The sequence below is a fragment of the Ranitomeya imitator genome, chromosome 2 (genome assembly GCF_032444005.1).
Source record: "Ranitomeya imitator isolate aRanImi1 chromosome 2, aRanImi1.pri, whole genome shotgun sequence".
NCBI lineage: Eukaryota > Metazoa > Chordata > Amphibia > Anura > Dendrobatidae > Ranitomeya > Ranitomeya imitator.
In genome coordinates this window covers 182497082-182523849 of record NC_091283.1, presented here as the reverse complement: position 1 = coordinate 182523849, position 26768 = coordinate 182497082, and the positions used below count along the sequence as shown (strand labels likewise).

Here is a 26768-nt window from a genome sequence, read left to right as displayed (position 1 = left end):
CTATCTATCTCATATCTATCTATCTCATATCTATCTATCTATCTATCTATCTATCTATCTATCTATCTATCTATCTATCTATCTATCTATCTATCTGTCTGTCTGTCTATCTATCTCATATCTATCTATCTGATATCTATCTATCTCATATCTATCTATCTATTTATCTCATATCTATCTATCTATCTATCCATCTATCTATCTAATATCTATCTATCTCATATCTATATATCTATCTATCTATCTATCTATCTCATATCTATCTATCTCATATCTATCTATCTATCTATCTATCTCATATCTATTTATCTCATATCTATCTATCTATCTGCAGCCAGGATCATATTCCTCACCAACCGTTACACCGATGCCTCTACCCTGTGCCAGTCATTACACTGGCTACCCATCCACTCCAGAATCCAGTACAAAACTACTACCCTCATCCACAAAGCACTCCATGGCTCAGCACCACCCTACATCTCCTCCCTGGTATCAGTCTACCACCCTACCCGTGCCCTCCGCTCCGCTAATGACCTCAGGTTAGTATCCTCAATAATCAGAACCTCCCACTCCCGTCTCCAAGACTTTACACGTGCTGCGCCGATTCTTTGGAATGCACTACCTAGGTTAATACGATTAATCCCCAATCCCCACAGTTTTAAGCGTGCCCTAAAAACTCATTTGTTCAGACTGGCCTACCGCCTCAATGCATTAACCTAACGATCCCTGTGTGGCCTATTTATAATAAAAAAAAAAAAAAAAAAAAAAAGGTTCCTCGCATCATGTTCTCATATACTTTATGCAGTATTAGCCCTCTGTGTCTGTACTGCTACATACTTAGGCAGGTAACTGGTTCATGCAGCTTTACATGAACACCTGAGCCTTACACTATAGCTGGTCCGAATAACTAAAGCAATTGTTACCATCCACCTCTCGTGTCTCCCCTTTTCCCCATAGTTTGTAGCTTGCGAGCAGGGCCCTCACTCCTCCTGGTATCTGTTTTGAACTGTATTTCTGTTATGCTGTAATGTCTATTGTCTGTACAAGTCCCCTCTATAATTTGTAAAGCGCTGCGGAATATGTTGGCGCTATATAAATAAAATTATTATTATTATTATTATCTATCTATCTGTCTGTCTGTCTGTCTATCTATCTCATATCTATCTATCTCATATCTATCTATCTCATATCTATCTATCCATCTATCTATCTCATATCTATCTATCTATCTATCTATCTATCTATCTCATATCTATCTATCTATCTATCTATCTATCTATCTATCTGTCTGTCTGTCTATCTATCTCATATCTATCTATCTGATATCTATCTATCTCATATCTATCTATCTATCCCATATCTATCTATCTATCTATCTATCTATCTATCTATCTATCTATCTATCTATCTATCTATCTATCTCATATCTATCTATCTCATATCTATCTATCTGATATCTATCTATCTATCCCATATCTATCTATCCCATATCTATCTATCTATCTATCTATCTATCTATCTATCTATCTATCTATCTATCTATCTATCTATCTCATATCTATCTATTTCATATCTATCTATCTACCTATCTATCTATCTATCTATCTAATATCTATCTATTTAATATCTATCTATCTGATATCTATCTATCTCATATCTATCTACCTCATATCTATCTATCTGTCTATCTATCTATCTAATATCTATCTATCTCATATCTATCTATCTATCTATCTATCTATCTATCTAATATCTATCTATCTCATATCTATCTATCTATCTATCTGTCTGTCTATCTCATATCTATCTATCTATCTATCTATCTATCTATCTATCTATCTATCTATCTATCTATCTAATATCTATCTATCTAATATCTATCTATCTATCTGATATCTATCTATCTATCTCATTATCTATCTATCTATCTATCTATCTATCTATCTATCTATCTATCTATCTATCTATCTATCTCAGCACACAGATGTCACACTTTACGTCATCCGTGTGTACATGTGCAGGACAAATTGACAACGGCGCTGCCGGAAAAAAATGGACATGTTTACATGCGGGTCACATGTGTGCAGTCCCATAGATTAGAATGGGTGTGCATGTGTAAGTGTTTCCACTATGTGTGAAAACTGTCAGCACATGTACTGGAAACACTGATGTGTGAAGGGTGCTTGGGGGGTGAGGAGGAAATATTGAAAGCGAAAAGGGGCCCACTGGAATACTGTCACCCTGAGCTGGCCTTTTCACCATACTTAAAAAATCATTTTAGGTTGTCCGACATGGAAAATGCATTTGCCGGCCACAGGGATGTGTTTAAAGGGGTTGCCCCGTTTCAGAAAAGATTTTCCGATGAACTCTGTTAGTAGTAAAAAATAACTAAACAAACACTGTTTTATTCACCCTCCCCAGGTCCATCGCTGAGTCTCCACTGCTGCTCTCTGTGTCTGTTATAATCTGTAGCGCTGACATGACATTGACAGCGCTGCAGCCAGTCAGTGAGCTCAGCAGCTCCGGTTATGTGAATGACACGAGCCGCTCAGCTCATTGATTAGCTATAAGCAACAGACACTGGAAGTAGCGGCAGAGACTCTGAGCTGGACCAGAGGAGGGTGAGTAAAGAATAGTGTTTTTTTTTTTTTTTTTACAACGAACAGGGCTTTTAGGGGAAACATTGCTGAAAGGGGAGAACCCCTTTAAAACAATAAACTAAGGCATACTCACCCACTTTTACCCCCATGGATCCAGCACAGCCTGCTTCAGTGGACTAAACGTTGTTTGGTCACCTGGCTGCTGAGGCCTGTGATTGGCTGCAGCGGTCACCATAGTAAGTGATGTATAATACTATATACCTTGCTGGTTGTGCCGTTACCTTGTAAAACAATCGACCTCTACAGTGCATGAAATATTACATAGAAACTCCATGTTAACGCTGGGCAAGCTCCACAGAATGCAAAGAATGTTTCCCATCCTATAGGTTTCTATGGTAGACGAGCGCTGTCCTGTGGATTCTGGAGTAATATGCCGCTAGTGTAAAGTGCTTTATAAAGGGGCCTCCTAAATGCCAAGCAGTGGCCTTGACCTGCACATTGCACAATGGTCTCCATGACAAATGGGAAGGTTACACTGCAACTCAATAATGGGGATGGAAATTTATGATTCTGTAGGTGTGAGCCCTCCACATCCAAACCCATCACTAAGGGGTCTCTTTTTACTTTTATATCTATCATCTTGGTTCTGCCCCTGGACTGGGGCAAGTAAGGCTGAGTTACAAAAGTGGATATTTGAACAAGAACCTTTATTTTTATTATTTTTACATTGATTCTGTAAAAATATGTTCATGTTAGGAGGAAAGTTGATCTAATCTTTTGAATTTAGCATGAATATCCATTTATCTGAAATTTATAAGGGTATGCCGACTTTGGAATGTGTCATTGGAGAATAGAAAGATTAGATATGTTGGATTTCAACATGCTCAATCTTATTTTTAAGATTACATTAACATTAACACCACTCTTACTCACGGACTGTATCTGGTATTGCAGATAAACTCTGTTCTTTTTATGGCTCCGTTGCAGTACCAGACCCAGGCCAAGAACAAGAGTGGCACTGTTTCTGGAAGACAGTTATTGGCAGACTGATATCCAGTCATGCTCGCCTGACACCCAGTCTGGCGCATCACTGACACCCAGCCGGGCGCATCCCTAACATCCAAATGACATCCAACTGGGCACAGCATGATACCACTCCTTGAAGGACAACTAGGTGTCTCAGCAGTCATGAGCTATGTCTCCATCCTTGAGCCATCATCTGCCATCAGTGTATATGGCCTTCAGTCTTTTCCTATGAGAAAACAGAAGGCTTGATTATCACTCAGAATGTACAATATTGATTGCAATCGATAAATAGGAATAACCCTATAGGAGTTCTTCACTACTGGAGTTTTGTCTGTCTGCGCCTCCACCTGCAGCAGGATATTAAGCAGTTCCGTTATTGGAAGGTCCTACGATTGGCAATCTGACTAATAGACTGGTGGGGATACAGGTGGATTTACACCGGCACTTTCGTCCCCATAGAATTTGTATCAGTCTGTGTAAAAGCGCCTTTACATCAGCCCTTAAGACACCACTCCCCTGAGTGCCTGCGCCCCGGCCGTCAGTGTGCTTAGTGCCTGCGTCCAGAGGAAGGTTTCCTACCCTCCTAACCATGGCCTGGCTGATAGACTTGGTAATATCTGAAACTGGCGCTGTTATGGGATGAAATCCGACCTTGTAAATCCAACATATTTGGTCCCCAAATGTCTTTCATATATGTAAAATAACAAACACTGCAGGTGTCACCCTCCCCAGGTCTGGCGCTACCTCTCTGCCACTGCTGTGGTCCTTGTGTTTTGGATGTGGAGCGCCCGCTAGAGCCATGGGGTACTTGGGCCTGGTCGGACAGACCTTCAGGGGGGTTGTCATGACAGCAGTGACCAGGTCCGTGGCCCTGGGTGTCCAATAAAAAGGATGAAGGAAAGTTTGTAGGGGATTTAACGTGACACCACCTGTGGTATTCGGCAATGAGTGGCCGACGCTGGTTAAGGAGACCACTGGGGCCGATGGTGATGCAGCTGGGATGGTTCTGCTCCCCACAGGTGAAGCAGGGCCCCAGGGCTACTGGTGTAGTTTTGTAAGGGATTGTAGACGTTGGGGTGCGGGAAATGACTGGAGGGCACAAGGACTGCAGTTTCCTTTACCTTTACTTGTTAGTTGCAGGTGCAGTCCAGGGCACAGGTAACATGATGATGGGGTTCGGGCAGCCTGGAAGCAATTTAGGGTCCATCTAGCCAGGTGGATTCGGAGGCCTTCCTTCTGCACTGATCTTTAGGTCCCTGCTGCTTTAAGCTCTGCTAAAGTCCCTCTCACTGTCTGACAGTTAGAATCAAACATTACCCGCATGGCAGGCCGCTTGAGCCTATTCCAAGTGTCGCTCCTTGATGGCGGCTCCGGGCTCTGATATGCTGCTGTGCCGCTGGGTGTTAGATGGGCCAGGAGATCTGCAGTCTCCTGCCCTCCGGATTTAGCTGCCGAGACTTCTGTACTCGTGCAACCACGGACCCCGGTGTCAGGTTTCTGGCGCTCAGCTCTGGGGTGAGCTTGGTCACAGCTCCACACCCTAGGCTCTCCTCGACTTCCCTCCTCTCCTCTCAGACTACTCACTCAAACTGTCTAACTCCGCCTCCAGGCCAGAACTTATAGGGAAGCTCCCCTGAAACCGGGTGCTAGAGCTCCCCCTTCTGGTCTGGAGTCAGGAAAGTGTTGGATGCTGGTAAGGGGACCCCTCCTTGCTTCCAGGCATGACATCACCCCCTGTGAGGGAGGCAATTCCACTGTGGCAACTGGACTACTGGGGTGCCACTGATGCAGTGGTGACCTGCCCACAACAACGCACATTGCTGCTGCAGCCAATCCCTGAGCTCAGTGGCTCTACTGGTGTAGTCGGCACGAGAAGCCAACTTCAGTGATTGGCTGCAGCCGTGATGTGCATTGTAGTCAAGACGTGACTGCTGCAACCAAAACGCATGGGGACGACGTTCATTAACACAATCATTTGGTCCTTGTACAGTTTGCGTACTGTTTTCACAGTAGGATGTGTAGCAGACAATGATGCCCACATAAATGATCCGATCTGCCCTACAAACGACCAGTTTGCTCGAGCGCCGGTGGGCATATTAGCACAAGCCAATGATCAGGAAACACCCCACAATAAAGAGGTTGTAAGCTTAAAATATCACTACCTCACACCAGATAAACTCGTAAAGGGGAACCAATGTTCACAGGACCTGTCAGCAGAATACAGAATCTCAGAGACCTATATTTTGGGGTCAGGGTTTTGACATTTGGGGTAAAGGTTCTAGTTTATACTGGGGTCTTATTGGATGACTCCCTCTTCTACTGCGATAACAATGTTATATTCGGGAATTGTTACTCATGCGACTTCCATATTGGTCCTCCCTTATGTTCCCATCTCGTAATTCTGTAAGAACTACTGTCATGTCGACCCCACAGTAGACAGAAGTGTGGGATTCGAGACTCTGCTTTGTCGCCTCTGGACTTTGTAGCTGTGTACCCAGCCGTTGGAAATGTTTTCCTTCCAGAGGTGCGAAGTTTATTTAGGGCTGAGGACGAAAAATCTCAGACCTGAAATATCTTCTTTTAAAATTTGAATCTCCTCTCCAGGGATTACGTTTACTTCTCTGTGTATGGGGAGGAGGCCCTGGTGATGCCCTGAGCATGTTAATGACCTGGAATTCCTTCAGATGCCAAATTGTGGAAGAGACATCCCCTTGTACATTCCATACAGGGCAATGGAGGGAGGGCCGAGCTGGCCGAGGAGGAGGAGAGAGGCTGGAGGGGTCCAGGACTCACTTTCCCAAGTTCACAAACCGTCCTGCTGCTTAGGAGCTGAGACCCTGTCACTTGGAGATGAATTTAGATTTCAGAGCTGTGTCTGATGTGGGGAGAAGATGTTACCCCATGGGATACTGGTAAGTAATCTGTGACGGGGATGACGGGAACATTGTATATTGCTACAGATCTGATATAGAAAGTAGTATAGCAAAAAACATAGATGTCACGTCTGCATCGCTCAAATAGACGTTGAGGTGTATCAGAGGTGACCTTAATAATGACCCATTTATGCGGCCGACCAAGTCGTTCAGCGCTCGTTTACTGTCCTGTTTACATGATCTCGATGATCACTGATCGGGACCGAACGATCTCTAATATGATCGCTCTGTGGCCATATACAGAACAAGTTTTCAGCAGCACATCACCTCTTAGCATGGGACGACGTCCTGCCAATAACAATATTTTTTATGCATAACCTGGCAAGTAATGCCGTCTGAGGATGGACCGCCCGTGGTTCTCCCGACACGAACTCAACTGCTTCAGAATTCCTGAAGAGATTGTTGAGATCCCCGGCCGGTACTAACACCGTGATTATCTGACGTGAGAAATATATATCTCTTTTGGCATGGCTGAGCTATCTGTCACCTGAGCAAAGATTCAAATTAGTACACAAGCCCTGCATCAAAATACTGCATAGTGGTGTATGATCACCCAGGACACATGCCCTGGTTGCCCACTATTTGACTATTACATGCTATAGTGCACATATCCCCCTTCCTAGTAATGACTGCAGCCAATTTTCTTTACCCCCACTAGCCCCTGGCTCTCACATATTCTTCCTCCTGTTCTCTGGGATTCCCTCTTTCCCACGAACACACTTATCTCCTTCAGATCATCTGGTTATAATTAAAATTCTGGTTATATTTAGGGAGGTCACAGCCCCCCTGACAAAGCGCTGATCTCATTCCTCCCCCCTGGCTTGTTGTCTGCACTGTGGGCTGCGGGTGTAATGGGATTTTCTGTGTCAGCAAAGTACCGATCACTATGAAGACAATGCAACAGTCTGTAGACTCGGGACCCCGGGTGTAGAGAGGTTCTCCAGAAATATACCATCATATTCCCTGATAGGCATTCACATAAGCTGGGAAAGATCCCGCCCTATACATCATACATTTACTAACGGCTAAAGGAGATGTCCAAAAAAAAAGAAAAAACACGGTAGCCTGTAGGCGACAGAGGCCAATGTACGCCCATACTGTGCCATATATTTTTACATTTGTCAGGAACTCAGACGTACACGTCCCACATACACATACGCTAAAAAGGCCCATACAGTTGGGTCCATGGGCAGGTGAAACCGAGAGGAGGATATTAGCTGAAATATAATTGTCCATAGAATTGGAATGCCTTCATAGATCTATACGCACATCCTATCCATATTCCAATGACGTATTTTCGGGCAGCTCCTCTCCAGAAATGTAGGCCCACTACATGCCGCTGTATGATGTCTCCATATGGTAGTATATTATGTAGATATTCTTCCCTAAGAGCAATGCTTCTAATATGGCATCCAATGGAGCACGCCTTCTTTACCTGAGATTGGTGGTATAATGGGGTAAGGCACGGCACCATAGAGACTACGAATGCAGTATTATAGCTGTGAGGTTGTAATTGATTCTACCTGGAGCCTTACTTCATCATAAGGATCTTACCAACCATGTAGATCATTATGGGTGCCAGATTAAAGGAGGTTCCCAAAAGGTTGCCCAAAAGTAGTGATTTCCAGCAACACAAAAAAGGGATAGGGTATGTTGAAATCCAATCCCCAATACATATAAATCCTGAGATCAGCTATAACGTGTAGAAGACTTGGTAGCAGATGCTCACTATCCCTGCAGTGCCTCCACAGGGGAAATGATGCATTACACTGTTTTTATTGAAATCAATGAGTAATGCATAGACGCACTGAGTCCTGCATAGAAGCACTTTATAGCCACTCTCTACTGAATGGATTAGCACTCCACCACCAAAAATTATAAATTAAAGCCCCCTATACACTTTGGGCTAGCATTTGCCAAATTCGCTTATACAGACGGGTTCGGCTGTCCGTCTAATGTGTATGAGGGCCCCAGACAAATGATGTTAGGGGAGATAAGGATCCATCATTTCCAATTTCAGACTGTCAATGGTTTTGTTCTCTAAAGATAAGCCGCCGACAGAAATGTCTGATGGCGGCTCTCTTATAAAGAACACAGGAGCGCTCGGCTGATTGATCACTCCTGTGTATGGCAGTCGAGTGAGATAGCTGCCGGCCAGACCATCGTTCATCCAACCACTTTCTAAAGTGTATGGAGGGCTTAAGAATATTTTAAGACATTACCTTACTCAGATACATCAGCATACAGGTGATACTGGAATCCATGGAACGTTATGAATTGTCCCAGACCAAGTGTATAGATTGAGAAGAGTAAGGGTTCTAGAGCAGAGCCTTGGAGGACTCCTTCAGAGAGAGGGTGGGATGAAGATGTAGTATGGGAGTGGGAGATGCTGAATGTGCGATTTGAAAGGTACGATGAGATCCAGGATAGGGCGAGGTCTTTGATGCCAAGGGAGGAGAGGATCTGTAGTAGGAGGCAGTGGTCAACTGTGTCGAAAGCAGAGGACAGGTCTAGAAAAAGGAGTATAGAAATTGTCCGTTAGCTTTGGCTGTAAGTGGGTCGTTAGTAATTTTGGTCAGGGCAGTCTCAATGGAATGATGTGGACGGAAACCAGATTGTAGATTGTCAAAGAGCAAGTTAGATGAGAGAAGGGAGGAAAGTTCAGCGTGGACGTGCTGCTCCAGGAGTTTGGAAGCAAAAGGGTACAGCGATATTGGGCGATAGCTGGACATAGCGGCAGAGGCGTAGCTAGAGCTTTTGCCGCCCGGGGCTGTTCCCGAGTTTGGCGCCACCCCCCCCCCCCCCCCGGCTCAATACACACAAAGGTTACCAAAAACGGTCTTCCTGTTTTGTAGAACTTAAACTGGGCCTAATGGTGTCACCCCCACATGCCACACCTGTGACTTAATACCACCACACCATGACCAGGCCACATAGTGACCGAATAATACTACATACAAGGGACAAATACCACAACACCATTTCCAGACCACATATTACCACCACATAGTGACTGAATACTACAATACTGATCAGTAATAAAAAAAAAAACACAATACTATCACCATAAGTGCCAGTATTCACAGGAGATCTGTACTTAGTATGCAGTGTCTGTGTAGAGGTAATACAGAGATCACTGGTGACATTATACACAGGACCTCTATATAGTATACAGTGTATAGTGTCAGTGTATAGGTAACACTGACTCACCAGTGACGTATCTAGGTGAAGTCCTTCATCTTTCATCCAGCACAGACCGCCATCATTCCTTCCAGCCAGGACTCGTTTCTGCAGGAAATAACACAGTTATCTCGAGCTCCGCTTGCAGAATACATTACTTAATTTTTCACAACTTCTACATTACATCACATGAAGAAAAAAAGGTGATATAGTGTCACTCTGCACAGTAACAGGACCGCCCCCCCCATTTAAAACAGTATACTCAAAAAATAAAATAAATACATCACTGCAGTAATAATATCCCTTAATTAGCCCCTATGGTAATAATATTCCCCACCCTGGCCCCGTTTCTCATTCCTGGCTCCAGCCATATGTTCTCGCATCCTGCCCTCATGAGTATCCATTCTACCCCATATGATCTCCACATCCTGCCCCACCAGCCTCCATCGTATCCGTCCTGCCCCATGATCCAATCCTGCCCCGTGTCTCCAATCATGCCCCGTATCTACATTCTGCCCATGCCTCAAGTCCTGCCCCCAGTGTGTCCAGCATATTACCCCCATGTTGTCCAGCAATCTGCCCCAGTGTGTCCAGCATATTACCCCCATGTTGTCCAGCAATCTGCCCCAGTGTGTCCAGCATATTACCCCCAGTGTGTCCAGCAATCTGCCCCAGTATGTCCAGCACTGCCCCCAGTGTGTCCAGCAATCTGCCCCAGTGTCCAGCCTTTCCCCAGTGTGTCCAGCAGTCTGCCCCAGTGTGTCCAGCATATTACCCCCAGTGTCCAGCATTGCCCCAGTGTGTCCAGCAATCTGCCCCAGTGTCCAGCATTGCCCCAGTGTGTCCAGAAGTCTGCCCCAGGGTCTCCAGCATTGCCTCAATGTGTCCAGAAATCTGCCCCAGGGTCTCCAGTATTGCCCCAGTGTGTCCAGCAATCTGCCCCATGGTCTCCTGTATTGCCCCAGTGTGTCCAGCATTCTGCCCCATGGTCTCCAGTATTGCCCCGGTGTATCCAGCAATCTGCCCCATGGTCTCCTGTATTGCCCCAGTGTGTCCAGCATTCTGCCCCATGGTCTCCAGTATTGCCCCGGTGTGTCCAGCAATCTGCCCCATGGTCTCCAGTATTGCCCCAGTATGTCCAGAAGTCTGCCCAGGGTCTCCAGCATTGCCTCAATGTGTCCTGAAATCTGCCCCATGGTCTCCAGTATTCAGTGTGTCCAGCAATCTGCCCCATAGTCTCCTGTATTGCCCCAGTGTGTCCAGCATTCTGCCCCATGGTCTCCAGTATTTCCCCAGTGTGTCCAGCAATCTGCCCCATGGTCTCCTGTATTGCCCCAGTGTGTCCAGCAATCTGCCCCATGGTCTCCTGTATTGCCCCAGTGTGTCCAGCATTCTGCCACATGGTCTCCTGTATTGCCCCAGTGTGTCCAGCAATCTGCCCCATGGTCTCCTGTATTGCCCCAGTGTGTCCAGCATTCTGCCCCATGGTCTCCAGTATTGCCCCAGTGTGTCCAGCAATCTGCCCCATGGTCTCCTGTATTGCCCCAGTGTGTCCAGCAATCTGCCCCATGGTCTCCTGTATTGCCCCAGTGTGTCCAGCAATCTGCCCCATGGTCTCCAGTATTGCCCCAGTGTGTCCAGCAATCTGCCCCATAGTCTCCTGTATTGCCCCAGTGTGTCCAGCATTCTGCCCCATGGTCTCCTGTATTGCCCCAGTGTGTCCAGCATTCTGCCCCATGGTCTCCTGTATTGCCCCAGTGTGTCCAGCAATCTGCCCCATGGTCTCATGTATTGCCCCAGTGTGTCCAGCAATCTGCCACATGGTCTCCTGTATTGCCCCAGTGTGTCCAGCAATCTGCCCCATGGTCTCATGTATTGCCCCAGTGTGTCCAGCAATCTGCCCCATGGTCTCCAGTATTGCCCCAGTGTGTCCAGCATTGCCCCAGCCCCAGACAGTCAGACATAAAGAAAAAAAAAAAAAAAGTAAAATCCTCACCTCTCCCGTTCCCAGCGCAGGTCCGGTGCAGTCAGCGTCTCTCCGGCTCTGCGACGCTCAGGACAGAGAGGCAGAGCGGCGAGCACAGTAGTGACGTCATCGCGCCCTCTGCTCTGAGACGTCGCAGAGTCAGAGGACGCTGCAGCTGCCGGCGCCGCGGGAACCAGGAGAGGTGAGTATAGAGCGGGGGGCGGGGTCCGGTGGTGGGGGGAGCTGGCCCTGGTCGTGGCGGCGGACGGCGCCGCCCGAAGATTTAAAGGGGCGTCTTTTTTTTTTTTTTTCTTCTCCTGCAGCGCCGGCCGCCCCCCGCATTGTGCCGCCCGGGGCGGACCGCCCCCCCCGCACCCCTCTTCCTACGCCACTGCATAGCGGTTGGGTCGAGGGTTGGCTTTTTAAGGATAGGCGTGATTGTGGCATGTTTGAAAGCAGAAGTTTACATACACTATATAAAAAGACACATCTGCATGTTTTTCTCAATATCTGACATGAAATCAGAATTTTAGTTAATCAGTTAGGATTACCATAATTATTAATATTCGCCAAATGCCAGAATAATGAGAGACAGAATATTTTAAGGCATTTTTATTACTTACTGCAAAGTCAAAAGTTTACATACATTTCATTAGTATTTGGTACCATTGCCCTTAAACTGAATGACTTGGGTCAAACGTTTGGGATATCCTTCCACAAGCTTCTCATAATAGTTGGTCGGAATTTGGGCCCATTCCTCCTGACAAAACTGGTGTAACCGATCCATTTTTATAGATCGCCTTGCTCGCACCGGCCTTTTCAGCTTTGCCCATAAATTTTCAATAGGATTTAGATCAGGGCTTTGTGACGGCCATTAGAAAACATTGACTTTCTTATTCTTAAGCCACTTTGTTACCATTTTGGCAGTATGCTTCCGGTCACTGTCCATTTGGAAGACCCATTTCAGCCCACGCTTTAACTTCCTGGCTGATGTCTTGAGATGTTGCTTCAGTATTGCCACATAATCTTTTCTTTTATTATGATGCCATCTATTTTGTGAAGTGCACCTGTCCCTCCTGCAGCAAAACGACCCCGCAACATGATGCTGCCACCCCCGTGTTTCACTGTTTGATGGTGTTCTTAAGGTACCTTCACACATAACGATATTGTTAACGATATCGTTGCTATTTGTGACGTAGCAACGATATCGTTAATGAAATCGTTCTGTGTGACAGCGACCAACGATCAGGCCCCTGCTGGGAGATCGTTGGTCGCTGAACAAAGTCCAGAACTTTATTTCGTCGCTGGACTCCCTGGAGACATCGCTGGATCGGCGTGTGTGACACCGATCCAGCGATGTCTTCACTGGTAACCAGGGTAAACATCGGGTAACTAAGCGCAGGGCCGCGCTTAGTAACCCGATGTTTACCCTGGTTACCATGCTAAAAGTAAAAAAAAACAAACACTAGATACTTACCTACCGCTGTCTGTCCTCCAGCGCTGTGCTCTGCTCTCCTCCTGTACTGGCTGTGAGCCGGAAAGCAGAGCAGTGATGTCACCGCTCTGCTTTCCGGCTCACAGACAGTACAGGAGGAGAGCAGAGAAGCAGAGCGCAGCGCTGGAGGACAGACAGCGGTAGGTAAGTATCTAGTGTTTGGTTTTTTTTACTTTTAGCATGGTATCCAGGGTAAACATCGGGTTACTAAGCGCGGCCCTGCGCTTAGTTACCCGATGTTTACCCTGGTTACCGGCATCGTTGGTCGCTGGAGAGCGGTCTGTGTGACAGCTCTCCAGCGACCAAACAGCGACGCTGCAGCGATCCGAATCGTTGTCGGTATCGCTGCAGCGTCGCTTAATGTGAAGGGGCCTTTAGGCTTCCAAGCTTCTCCCTTTTTCTTCCAAATGTAAAGATGGTCATTATGCCCAAAAAGTTCAATCTTAGTTTCATCAGACCACAGGACATGTCTCCAAAAATTAAGGTTTTTGTTCCTGTGTGCATTTGCAAACATTAATCTGGCTTTGTTATATTTATTTTGGAGCAATGGCTTCTTCCTAGCAGAGTGGTCTTTCAGTCAATGTTGATACAGTACTCGATTCACTACGGATATTGACACAATCTTACCACCTTCCGCCATCATTTTCACAAGGTCTTTTGCTTTTGTCCTTGGGTTGATATGCACACTTCGGGCTAAAGCACATAAATCTCTGGGACACAGAACCCATCTCCTTCCTGAACATTCCCATCTTGTTTGTACTTGCGTATAATTGTTTGTACAGATGAACAAGGCACCTTCAGGTATCTTGAAATTGTAGCCAAGGATGAGCCAGACTTGTGCAAGTCCATAAATCTCTTCCTGATATCTTGGCTGATTTCTTTAGACTTTCTCATGATGCTACACAAAGAAGCAGTGTGTTTCAGGTGTGCATTAAAATACATCCACTGGTGTGTCTCTAATTAACTCAGATGTTGCCAAAAAACCTATCAGATGCTTCCAAGCACATGACATCATCATATAGGCAGTCCAGAATTGTTTAAAGGCATAGTAATCTTAGTGTATGTAAACTTTTGACTTTGCAGTAAGTGATAAAAATGCCTTAATCCATTCTCTCTCTCATTATTCTGGCATTTGGCAAATACTAATAATTATGGTAATCCTAATTGACCTATAACGGGAAAGGTTTATTCTGATTTTATGTCAGATATTGAGAAAAACATGCAGATGTGTCTTTTTATATAGTGGATGTAAACTTCTGGTTTCAACTGTATATACAGTGTGAATGCATCGTCAATAGTTCCCAGGTAAGGTGCCTGTGTGCGCGTGCTGTAAGTTATTATTCTCCCCTTCTTGACATAAGAGGATGCAGCAGGAACATGGAGGAAGCCTCCCATTGTCCACATCCATGGATGAAGCACGCTGTTTCCTGTGTTGTGCCTTTGGCCAGGAGGAGTCACACCCTGCCTCTTGACCCTTCTGTGATTCACCCCGGTCAGGAAACCTGACTGAGAACACAATGTCCGCTCCCCTCATCTCTGAATGGGTCCGCAGGGAGATCCAGGAATTGGACAGCACATATAATGGCAAAACAATAAAATGGCAGATTTTTTGTACAGAACTAGTAGTCGTTTTTTATATTGGGGGTCTCGGGTATGAGCTTTAATATGAAATGTTCTGCATGTTTATTAACACATGGGGATCTCATTTATCAAAATTGTCTATTTCTTTGTCTGAGCTGCAATTCTGAGCACAGCCAGTACATAAGAGAGGCGCTGTTTGACATTTTCCTAATGTTTCCTCTCTCTCTTGCAGCACGTGTAATAGTCTGGATGGTGGAAGCGAGTACGTGAAGGTAAGGATCGCTCTGCCTCGTCTCACCATATGTTTATCCTGTGTCTGCCACCTGCTGCATTGCATTGAGGATTAGCGCCACCCAATACACAGCGTATGTCGTCACTCTAATGAAGTCAAGTCCCACAGGGAGATGCTACAGACAGTAGTAGACGGGCTATGCAGCACATCTCTATGGCCCTCTGCATTCAAAGCGGTCTACTAGATAAACATTGCTTCTTTCTTTCAAAGCAGCGCCACACCTGTCCACATGTGGTACTGCAACTCAGGCCCGTTCAGTTTAAAGGTGTTGTCCACCTATTGCAAAATAAATCATCAACATGAAATCGGTGGGGGTCCGACGCCTGGCACAAGTTTGCAGGAGCTACAAAGCAAGCTACCTCCGGAACGAAGCAATGCACGGAGCGAAAGAGAGCAGCCCTGTATATTGCTATATTGCTAAATGGCCACTGCTGAGTACGTAACTATATCTACCATTTGTTTCAGCTGATCATAGGGGAGCCATGTGTCGGACCCCCACAATCTCATATTGATGATCTAGTCTACAAACAGGTCACATATAGTTCAGTCCTGGACAACCCCTTTAATACAGCTGTAACACCAGACTAAACCTATAGACAGGAATTACTCTATTTTTTGCAAAAAACAAAACAAAGCAAAACATGTATTTCCAGGTCTGGACAACCCCTGTAACAACGTTATGCCTAATTTCTCATATTGAGAGTGAAAAGTATCACATCTGAAATTGGTAGCCCAATTATTCTGCTCCCGTGCCACCGCTTCTTAGGTAGTCCACCAGTCTCTGGCCTCCACCCATGAGTTCTGGACACCGACATGTGACTGATACAGACAATCACTGGCTTAGACCTCAGTGGTGTTCACTGCAGCCAATGATTAGCTGCAGTGGTCACACGTCTGTATATAAATATTATTGTTGGTGGAGAAGATTAAGCCACTCGAGAACAAAGTGGGTAACATCAGCACTGGAGCGGACCCACAGTGATTGGGAAGTTATGCACTATCCCGTGGATGGAGGATAGTTTCAAAATTTTGCACAAGCTCACAGGAAGTTTCATGGCTAATATGTTGCATGAAGTGGTGGAGGGAAAAAAATATTCATAATAGTGCAAGAAGTTGGGGAAGGCAGTAACAAGGATCATAATAGCTCCTAACTTCCCTGTCGCCAAACCTCCCTGATCCCTTAATGACAAACCTTCCAAATTATGTAATGATGCCTCTTATTCTCCTCTTTGTTGGAAGAATTAGGCTGATTTTTCCAAATGTTTCCTTGTGCGAATATTGACCATTGGTGGTTTGCAATCAGATTCTGTTGCCCATATAAAGACCAGGTAAATTATGCCTGGCTAAATAGGGTATTAAAGGGGATGTCCGACCATAGCAACTTATTACTTATTCACAAAAGAGGTGATATATTGCTGATCACTGGGGTCCACGCTCTGGGGTCCTCCATTTAAATTAGGTGATTGTCCCGCATGTGCATCACCGTTCCATTTATTTTCTATGGGACTCACTGAGATTGCCACGTTTGATATATTACTGATCGTTGAGGTCAGATCCCCGGCAATCGGTATATTTTTGCTGGTCTTGTGGACAGGTGATAAGTTGCTGGAATGGTCCTACACTCTGGGAAAAAGCAGATCTAATGAGGGGGCGAACCATGACTTTTATCTTTGTGTCATGCTCCGACCCTTCTGTACCTGCACCAGGCATAGCATCCTATCAGCGTCTTCTGGAGTGCTCTTTTGAGGCTTCAAAAATGACTTGGAGCTATATTTCTTAAAAAAAAAAAGTCCTAAGAGAGAAAAAGTCATCTTTTGGTGGATATACTAGTTTTGGATCCTAATGAGTACCCTTCCGCTCCTTTATTCGGAGCAGTTGTTGCTCTTGTGGCTCTCCGTGCCGCCACATGTCTGCTTTCATTTGTCGCAGCTTCACAAAATAGAGCATCTGTCAAGTGAATCCAGGCCAATAAGGACAGGCACTTGTCTGTAGACTTAACCTTGCCAAATACTCAGCTTTGTGAATTTACAAAACTTGGCAACCAAGAGAAATACTGCTTCCTACAAGCTATGACTGCAGGGACGTGTATGGAGGAATATCGCCGCTATTAACAGTAGCATCACCCAAAAGCTTAGTAACGTACAAAAAAAAGGGATGTTTTACTAAAATTTAATTTGCACAATGTAAGAAATATACACTGCTCAAAAAAATAAAGGGAACACTAAAATCCCACATCCTAGATGTGACTGAATGAAATATTCCAGTTGTAAATCTTTATTAATTACATAGTGGAATGTGTTGAGAACAATAAAACCTAAAAATTATCAACGTAAATCACAACTAATATCCCACGGAGGTCTGGAGTTGGAATGATGCTCAAAATGGTGGAAAATGAAGTTACAGGCTGATTCAACTTCAGTGGAAATGCCTCAAGACAAGGAAATGATGCTCAGTAGTGTGTGTGCCCTCCACGTGCCTGTATGACTTCTCTACAATGCCTGGGCATGCTCCTGATGAGGTGGCGGATGGTCTCCTGAGGGATCTCCTCCCAGACCTGGACTAAAGGTACCGTCACACATAACGATATCGTTAACGATATCATTGCTTTTTGTGACGTAGCAACGATATTGTTAACGAAATTGTTATGCGTGACAGCGACCAACGATCAGGCCCATGCTGGGAGATCGTTGGTCGCTGGGGAATGATCAGGACTTTATTTAGTCGCTGGATCACCCGCTGACATCGCTGAATCGGCGTGTGTGACGCCGATTCAGCGATGTCTTCACTGGTAACCAGGATAAACATCGGGTTACTAAGCGCAGGACCGCGCTTAGTAACCCGATGTTTACCCTGGTTACCATTGTAAAAGTAAAAAAAAAAACACTACATACTTACATTCCTGTCGCGTCCCTCAGCGTCAGCTTCCCTGCGTCCCCCAGTGTCAGCGCCGGCCGTAAAGCAGAGCACAGCGGTGACGTCACCGCTCTGCTTTCCGGCCAGCGCTTACACAGTGCAGGGAAGCTGACGCTGGGGGACGCGACAGGAATGTAAGTATGTAGTGTTTTTTTTTACTTTTACAATGGTAACCAGGGTAAACATCGGGTTACTAAGCGCGGCCCTGCGCTTAGTAACCCGATGTTTACCCTGGTTACCCGGGGACTTCGGCATCGTTGGTTGCTGGAGAGCTGTCTGTGTGACAGCTCTCCAGCGACCACACAACGACTTACCAACGATCACTTCCAGGTCGTATCGCTGGTCGTGATCGTTGGTAAATCGTTAAGTGTAACGGTACCTTAACGCATCCGCCAACTCCTGAACAGTCTGTGGTGCAACGTGAAGTTGGTGGATGGTGAGATACATGGTGTCCCAGATGTGTTCAATCGGATCCAGGTCTGGGGAACGGGCGGGCCAGTCCATAGCTTCAATGCCTTCATCTTGCAGGAACTGCTGACACACTCCAGCCACATGAGGTCTGGCATTATCCTGCATTAGGAGGAACCCAGGGCCAACTGCACCAGCATATGGTCTCACAAGGGGTCTGAAGATCTCATCTCGGTACCTAATGGCAGTCAGGCTACCTCTGGCGAGCACATGGAGAGCTGTGCGGTCCTCCAAAGAAATGCCACCCAACACAATTACTGACCCACTGCCAAACCGGTCATGCTTAAGGAAGATGCAGGCAGCAGATCGCTCTCCACGGCGTCTCTAGACTCTGTCACATCTGTCACATGTGCTCAGTGTGAACCTGCTTTCATGTGTGAAGAGCACAGGGCGCCAGTGGCGAATTTGCCAATCCTGTTGTTCTGTGTCAAATGCCAATCGTCCTGCACGGCATTGGGCTGTGAGCACAACCCCCATCTGTGGACGTCGGGCACTCAGACCATCCTCATGGAGTCAGTTTCTAACCATTTGTACAGACACATGCACATTTGTGGCCTGCTGGAGGTCATTTTGCATGGCTCTGGCACTGCTCCTCCTGTTCCTCCTTGCACAATGGCTGAGGTAGCGGTCCTGCTGCTGGGTTGTTGCCCTCCTACAGCCCCTTCCACGTCTCCTGGTGTACTGGCCTGTCTCTTGGTAGTGCCTCCAGCCTCTGGACACTACGCTGACAGACACAGCAAACCTTGCCACAGCTCACATTGATGTGCCATCCTGGATGAGCTGCACTACCTGAGTCACTTGTGTGGGTTGTAGAGTCATGCTACCACAAGTGTGAAAGCACAACCAATATTCAAAAGTGGTCAAAATATCAGCCACAAAGCATTGGTACTGAGATGTGGTCTGTGGTCCCCACCTGCAGAACCACTCCTTTATTGAGTGTGTCTAGATAATTGCCAATAATTTCCATCTGTTGTCTATTCCATTTGCACAGCATGTGAAATTGATTGTCAAACAGTGTTGCTTCCTAAGTGGACAGTTTGATTTCACAGAAGTTTGATTTACTTGGAGTTATATTCTGTTGTTTAAGTGTTCCCTTTATTTTTTGAGCAGTGTGTAATGTTGTCCCCATATGGCAGTATGTGGGATCTGCAATGGAACATTGTTTGGGCACCAGTACAATTTAAGCTGTATATGGCAATACTGGCCTGAAATGATGTGGCAGAATCCAAAATTATGGTATGTTCTACAAACATTACAAAATGGGAAGAGTTGGGGTCCTAGTTTGCTTGTAGCCCCCACCCTATTGGCTATAAAACTTGTCCTGACCCTTCCCTTGCAACCTGTACTATCCTGGCCTACAGATCTTGGCACAAAGGCACCAGGAAATTCCTACCGCAAAACAGCGCCCCAAAGATATTTCACTGTTTTAGTATCTGCACGTGGGCATGGGGTACAGGGGGAATGCATGGCACTAGAGGCCGACATACCAATCTGTGTGGCTGCACAGAGGAACAGAAGCCATTGGGGCCAATGGGGCTATTTTTCCCTTTTAAAATTGATTGCCTATTTTTATTATAAGCCATTAATATTGGATAATGGGAGTCTGACTCTTGGCACTCCTTCCAATAAGCCATTGAGCTATGGGCGAACACTGCAACCTCTTTGATATTTACATCGACTTGCAGGAAAGTTCATACTTGCCTATGCCATACTTACACTGTTGAACTCCTCTATCGGCGGTGATGAGAACAAAAGGATTGGAAGTTGGAAATCAGACATTCTGGATCCTCATCTCCTCCAACATCCTCTTAGAGAGTAGAGTCAAAAGCACCCCATAGTCATTAGGCATAGGGTTTGACCTTTGTTAGTCTGATGTATATTGGGGTCTCCAAGTCCCCACTGATCTGATATTGATAGAGAAGGCCCTATCTATTTTGGACCGCTATTGAAGAGTAAGTGACCCCTGTAGTTCTCTTGCATGGGAGGCCTCTGCTGTGTTTCCTTTTGATGGACAGTAGGTCTACTGGTTTTAAAACCCCTATTCACATTATCTAGTTCAGGTGACCACTATCTCTCCTGACTCCCCCATACACAGGTCGGGTCGAGCGCTCCTGTGTTCTCCATAAGAGAGCCACCTTCAGAATCCTCTCCGCGCCTAACAAAAGGACTGGTCGATGAAATCTAACAGCACAGATCCTTCTCTCCACCTTATGTGTTGGATTTTTATAGGAGCCTTTAGCTGGGGTCTGCTAAGAGTTCTTAAGCCCCCCATATACATCAGACTAACATAGTCCGAACCTGCTAATATTGACATGTCCAACATTCTAATGTTTATGACCCCCTCAACTCTCCCTAGACAGATGATATCCTGTCCAGGGACGTCTGACATCGGCTCTCTCATAGAGATCACAGGAGTGCACTATAGAGTGAGCGCTCCTGTGTATGGGGCGATTGGGCGAGATAGCTGCCGCCAAACCATCGTTCATCCGGCAGCTATCTAAAGTGTATGGGAGCTTTACAATACCAATGCACACATAAAAAAGCAGGTCATATTAACCCTTTAGTATATATTATAAATTTGTCACTTACGTGAAAAATTATCAGCAGAACATTTCCATTTTTCATGTTAATGACTATTTTCTTAGAATGACCTGGACCTCAATCTCTTGACCTCACATTCCTGCCCCCCTCCCGCCGCAGCGGTAGAAACTTCATTCATTCATTCATTCATTCATTCATACATGCAGTAGCCCTCTTCTTCCAACCTTAAAATAAATCCCTAGAAAGGGGGAGGTGTAAGCCTGGAGAGGCGGAAAAGGGAATTGGGAGATAAGAGCAGAAAAAGGAGAGAATGGAGGAGGGGGAGACAGGGAGGAGAGGCTTTGGCCAGAGCTGATTTTCGATGAGCGCTCCTCCCATGATGCTCTTTTGACAAGGATGAGGTAATGCTCCAAGCATCAGCCTGCAATCCAACAGCAGCATCAGCACCAGTAGCCACCGCCGTCAGTGATACAAGCCGCTCCGCTACCACCAGCCGATGAGGGGATTTATCATAACTCAACATCCTTATTGGTTTTTTTCCTAATTTTTCTAAATTTGGATGGAGGATTTGATCTCACCATGACTGAACGGTGCAGTTTATGGAGCGCTCTGTCGGCTGCAGCATGCTGCTTCTACCGGGGGTCTTTCATGCAGGTGCAGGTAGGGATCCACGAAAAATAAACCATCAAATATCATATTTACATATCCATCCCCTATCAATTTTCCATCAATCTTAACAGGTAGATGGGCATAACATGGGGTCACACTCACCACCTAAGTGGTTGCATGGGTCCAGCCTGACGATCTTGACCAGAAAGAAGTTGACATAGACGCAGGATGTATTACATATAGAGGTCGGGGTCTATACATTAATGGAGAAATTAATGTAGACTGAGCAGAAAAACTCTTATTTTCCTTGAAAGGAGCCTTGGCACAGTACATGAAGGTTATCAATGGAAGGAAGTTTGGGGGTTTACGGTAGATGCCCAGACTAAAGCCAGTTTAAGGTGATATTATGGTATAGAACAGAGCCGAGGTTAAACACGTGTGTGAATGCGTCCCATCATGATGGAACAGGAGTGCTGCAGACCCCGTGTATCCTGGCATAAGCGTCATTTTATCATTACACGCCAACCACGTTATGTCATTGCGTGTTGGCAGACGTGGTTATGTACATTTTACATTGCCATATTGTCGTTGCAGGTGAGGGGAATGTGGAGGCCTGGGGATTTAAAGTTTATTGCATTTTATTGCTTTCTGTTTGTTTGTTTTTTAAAAAAAGGGGATTTATATAAAGTTCAGTGCCCGATAAATGATGGCCTGTATCTGATAATATTTCACAATTTATGAAATGGCAGAAGGTGCCGAATCCTATAGGTGAAAGTTATGGATAGGCGCTAAGTTCTCCCCCCCCCCCCCCAGAAGTAATTTTTTGCATTCTGGCATGGCGAGGGTTACGGAGACTGGGTGATGGAGCAATGTATGAATGACTGGGTGTTACTCCAGTGACGTCAACATCTCTGCACCTCCGCCAATAGCTTATTACCATGATCTTACAGCCATGACATCATTTCTAACCAATGGCAGACCAGACAGCATATGCAGTACCTACCGATTAGGGGGTGAGCTCAAGCCCCACCAAATTAGATAGACTAGGAAGGGAAAAAAACTCATTACAGGTGTATTCTGGCCATTGTTCTTGTAGCAAGCTAAACCCATGACAATATGTATTATACTGTATATGCTATGACTGCTACCAAAGGGTTAATTTAGGATGCCATGTGTTGTGCCGCAACCGTCACGGATATGGCATCCTCGGGGAGAGATCAGATGCCGCGTACCCTCAGGATACAGTCAGATGTGAAAATGAAATGAATCGGAAACATGGAGCACTTACAAGCCGGGTGACCACAAGGTGCAAGCAATATCCATTTCTTTTTACCATGGAGGTCACCCATTATTGGCCATTTGTGTCAATGTGGTGGGTGTAGAGTGGTGGGTTTTGGTCTGATTATATATATATATATATATATATATATATATATTGCAAGTCTTGGGGGCATGTCCACATGTAACATTTTTCATGTATTATTTTTCTGCATTTTTTTGAAGCTCAGCTATTTTGATCTCCATGGGGGGAATAAAATGCAGTAAATACACTGAAAGAATTAACATACTGTGTTAATTAAAAACAATGTACCACGGACAAAAAAAACCTGCTCGGAAAAAAAAAAAATCACGTGAATGAGATTTTACTGTTACTATAAAATGCATACCCCCCCCCCCCCCCAAACAGGGGCCTAAGGGGCGAGAATAAGCCCTTAGGGTACAGACACCATATCCTTCCACAGATATGCAAAAGGAAAAAAAAATCCATCAGCACTCTCCCTTCATTTTTGGAGTGCTGCTGTTTTTTTGCATTTTTTTGCTTACATACAGTATATGCATAGATTTTCATATAGCGACGTCATATCCCGCCACGCTCTGCGGATATATAGCATGGTAATATAATTCTCACCATGTCTGACATTCTGCATCTCCGTTTAGAAGCATTTTCAGCAGAGACCCCCCCGTCCCCTCCCAACCAACCCCTCCCTTTCCATATACTAGTAAAATCAATGGATGGATGGTGACGGATTCGTGGCAGTAGACAGATCTGGTAAGAAGGAAGTTGTCAGACAGAGAAGGGACAGCCTTGACAGGACTGGGTTGATATGGTAACTGCATCTACTTAAAGCCTTGGTCCCTCCAGGGAATATTTAGGCTGAATGTCCCCCCACCAGTAATTAGAGCGGCCTCCCCTTATTCACAGCATGGACAGAACTGCAGGATAATTGTGCTGTGGTGTGCAAAGGTTGTCTAATGGATAGAGAAAGGCTTGTCGGAGGAGACAGAGGGAGTCCTTGGAGGCTGCAAATATTATGTGTAACGCCACGGCTATTGGGGGGGGGGTGCTAAAATAAATCTTGTCTTACATGATTTACGCCATCATTTTTCCGGATTGTCGTGCCATTGATAATAGCAAAAATAGCAAGCAAAACCTTGCAAGTCTTTTGGTAATGTTTCCCCCATTTTTTTTCCATTGTATAATATTTGGAGACCCTCTGCATCATTTGGGTAACTTGAAACTTGTATACCCCATCACAAAATCTTCAATGGGCACTCAACTATCAGGGTCTTCTCTAAAGGGATCTTAATGCTCGGGTGCAACTGCAGCCCTTTCACCCAGATGACTGCAAATATGGAAGAAAAGTTGCCTCCAGCAAAATATATTAGGCAGCATTTCCCCCCATAGTCTCGCCATTGCTGTAGTATTTGCCTTTAAAAAAATGTTTAATGCAATGCCATAAGATTTTTTTCCATTGTCCCCCCCATATATTTTTGCATTGCATGTAATATTTGCAACCCGCCGTATGGGTCAGGGTAGAAATATTGCATGCGATGCAATTAATGTGGGGCGAACGCTGGAATAAATCACGTGATGTGAGCAGCTGCCGGCCGGGTAGAGAGACCTCTGGATTTACTTTAATTAATCTGACGATGGGCGGGAAAGACTTGTTACTGTTCCCCTAATTTCCCAGTGGGCTCACTAGCTGCAAATACGTTACATGTAAGCGATCTCCAGCCTGTATTAAACAATGACATTTTATACCAATCTCCCAAGACTCCAAGAGGATTGTAAATTCAGATACAATGTGCTGACAGTGCACGCAGGGGTCAAGTGGTAAAATAATGACGAAACCCCAAATATAATCAAAATATTCCTTTTCGACTTTTGCACCTTTTAAATACAAGCCATGTCTTCACTTTGAGTGACGCCCATTACGCGATAACTTCCCGACCCCCATATCATTTGCTATTCGGGACTCTATCAGTGTTGTTTAATCTGGTTAACGAGTTATTCCCAAATACCAAGTTATCGGCTTTCTGTAGGATAGGGGATGACGTGCTGATTATGGGGGTCTGACCTCCGGAGCTGTGAATGAAGCGTAAGAGCACATGCTTGATCTCCTCTCCATTGTCTATGGGACTGTCGGAGAAAGCCGAGTACATCGCTCTGCTGTTTCCAGCAGTCCCATAGACAATGAAAGGAGCGAAGGTTGAGCGCAAACGCCTCTGCCCCATTCTGTGATTCAATAACTCCTTTATTGAGGGGTTAGAACTAAGATGCACAAAGTAATAGGCAAGTTTTTCCCTGTCAATCTTTATTTTGGGAATAAACATTTAATGGTGTATTGCTATCTTAGCATATGCCATAAATGTGCCTGGCATATCTCAGTTGTTGAGAATGGGGTCCTGTCTGTGAACGGGTGGGCATCTGTCTCCATTTACTTCTATGGGAGTTCCAGAAATCCACAGAAGTAAACGGAGAGAGATGCACATGCACGGCTACCCCGATTCACAGTGGCATGAGATATGGCCATATTATATAGGTGCAGGTCCTGAAGGTGAGATCAGACTTTTATCTAGTGGTGCAACGGGAGAACATTTACCCCTGAGAGTTTCCAGTCTAATTCCACAGGAGAGCACATCAAGGCTGTGATTTACTACAGAGATCCAGCTGACTCAGGGCATTACATCATTGCTTTTCCAACACGGGTGATCGGCTCAGGTGTTCCCGTGGCCACAAAAGCTCATTACAATGCAGACGATGCCTCTAAACCGTCTGTATTATTCACCGAGCCAGACCAGCTTTGATACGATTTTCTGCGGAGGGGGATTATCTCATGCTGGCGTGGGCTATGGGCAGAGAAAAGCGGAGACTAGGAACTGCCACCTGGACTGATAAAGAATAAATGCCTTAATTCTCTTTCGTGCCTGCTCTAAACCTATCCACTAATAGCCCGATCCGTCAACGCCATATGTGAAAGGGAATTACCAGCCGGAATTAAATGGCTAATGCTGATCCCGTTAGACTCGGGTCACGTAGCTGTTCTGTAAGTAAAGAGACATAAGTGGCAAACTACACATTTTTGATTGGTTTGTGATGTCTATCGCTATCCAGGGGTGAACATTAGTGATGTCATTTTGCAGTGGCAGTGATGTCACCGAATGTTGCACGTCCCTAGGGAGCCGAAAAAAACAGCGTCGTCAATTACTTCACATGATCACCCGCCATGGGCTTTACCTATTTGAGAGCCATCAAGACTGATGACCTTGAGGAAGCAAAATGTAAAATTAAAGAGGAATTATCGCATTAAATGATCATATCAATAGTCCCTGAGTTAAGGTGTCCTCATGTGTTCTATTTGGCCATTTCTTAATGCTTCCATACATATTAGATAAAGAATAGTCACTTGTCAATGGCCCAGAACACATCACCGACAACGTCGGCCAATGTTGGACTTTTTCGGTTGTTGCAACCATTGGTAAAAAAAGAAAAATGGAATCTAGCGATCCAGTATTTTGAACAAATGTTTAAAACAAATGATCGAGTGAGCCAAAGATCGTTCATTATGGTTGTAGCTAGCCGTATTATCTAGTATCAGCTCCTTTCGTTATAACCAGGATGACAACTCCCGAGTTCTAGATCACTCAGCTTTCTCAGTCTCCAGATTGGTGCTTCCTGCCGTGATTCTACATTGCTGCAAAACTTGACAGATTTGTTACACCCCAGGTTTCAAAATGAAGTCAGACTAGTTACACATTTACGGAGGAGCAGGGGATGACTAGAGGTATTGGGGCGTTAGAGACAGTGTTACATTTTTCCCATTTTAATTTTTTTTTTTTGCCCAGTTATCTTCTGGTGGTGAATACAGTCCACTGATGAAGA

The 26768-nt window shown here is 45.3% G+C and overlaps 1 protein-coding gene across 3 annotated transcripts in view; it reads left to right on the top strand.

Annotated features, from left to right (window-relative positions):
- Positions 1-26768, top strand: part of SH2D3C (SH2 domain containing 3C) — a 74708-nt gene that overhangs the window by 27584 nt on the left and 20356 nt on the right. The window contains exons 1-2 of one of the 3 annotated variants that reach the window (XM_069748208.1): positions 6395-6538; positions 15014-15053. In XM_069748208.1, the coding sequence (XP_069604309.1) occupies positions 6477-6538; positions 15014-15053 (102 nt within the window). In that variant the 5' untranslated portion in view covers positions 6395-6476. Of the gene's footprint in view, positions 1-6394; positions 6539-15013; positions 15054-21384; positions 21656-26768 lie in introns of those variants that run through there. The other 2 variants (XM_069748207.1, XM_069748209.1) reach the window with 2 other exon arrangements.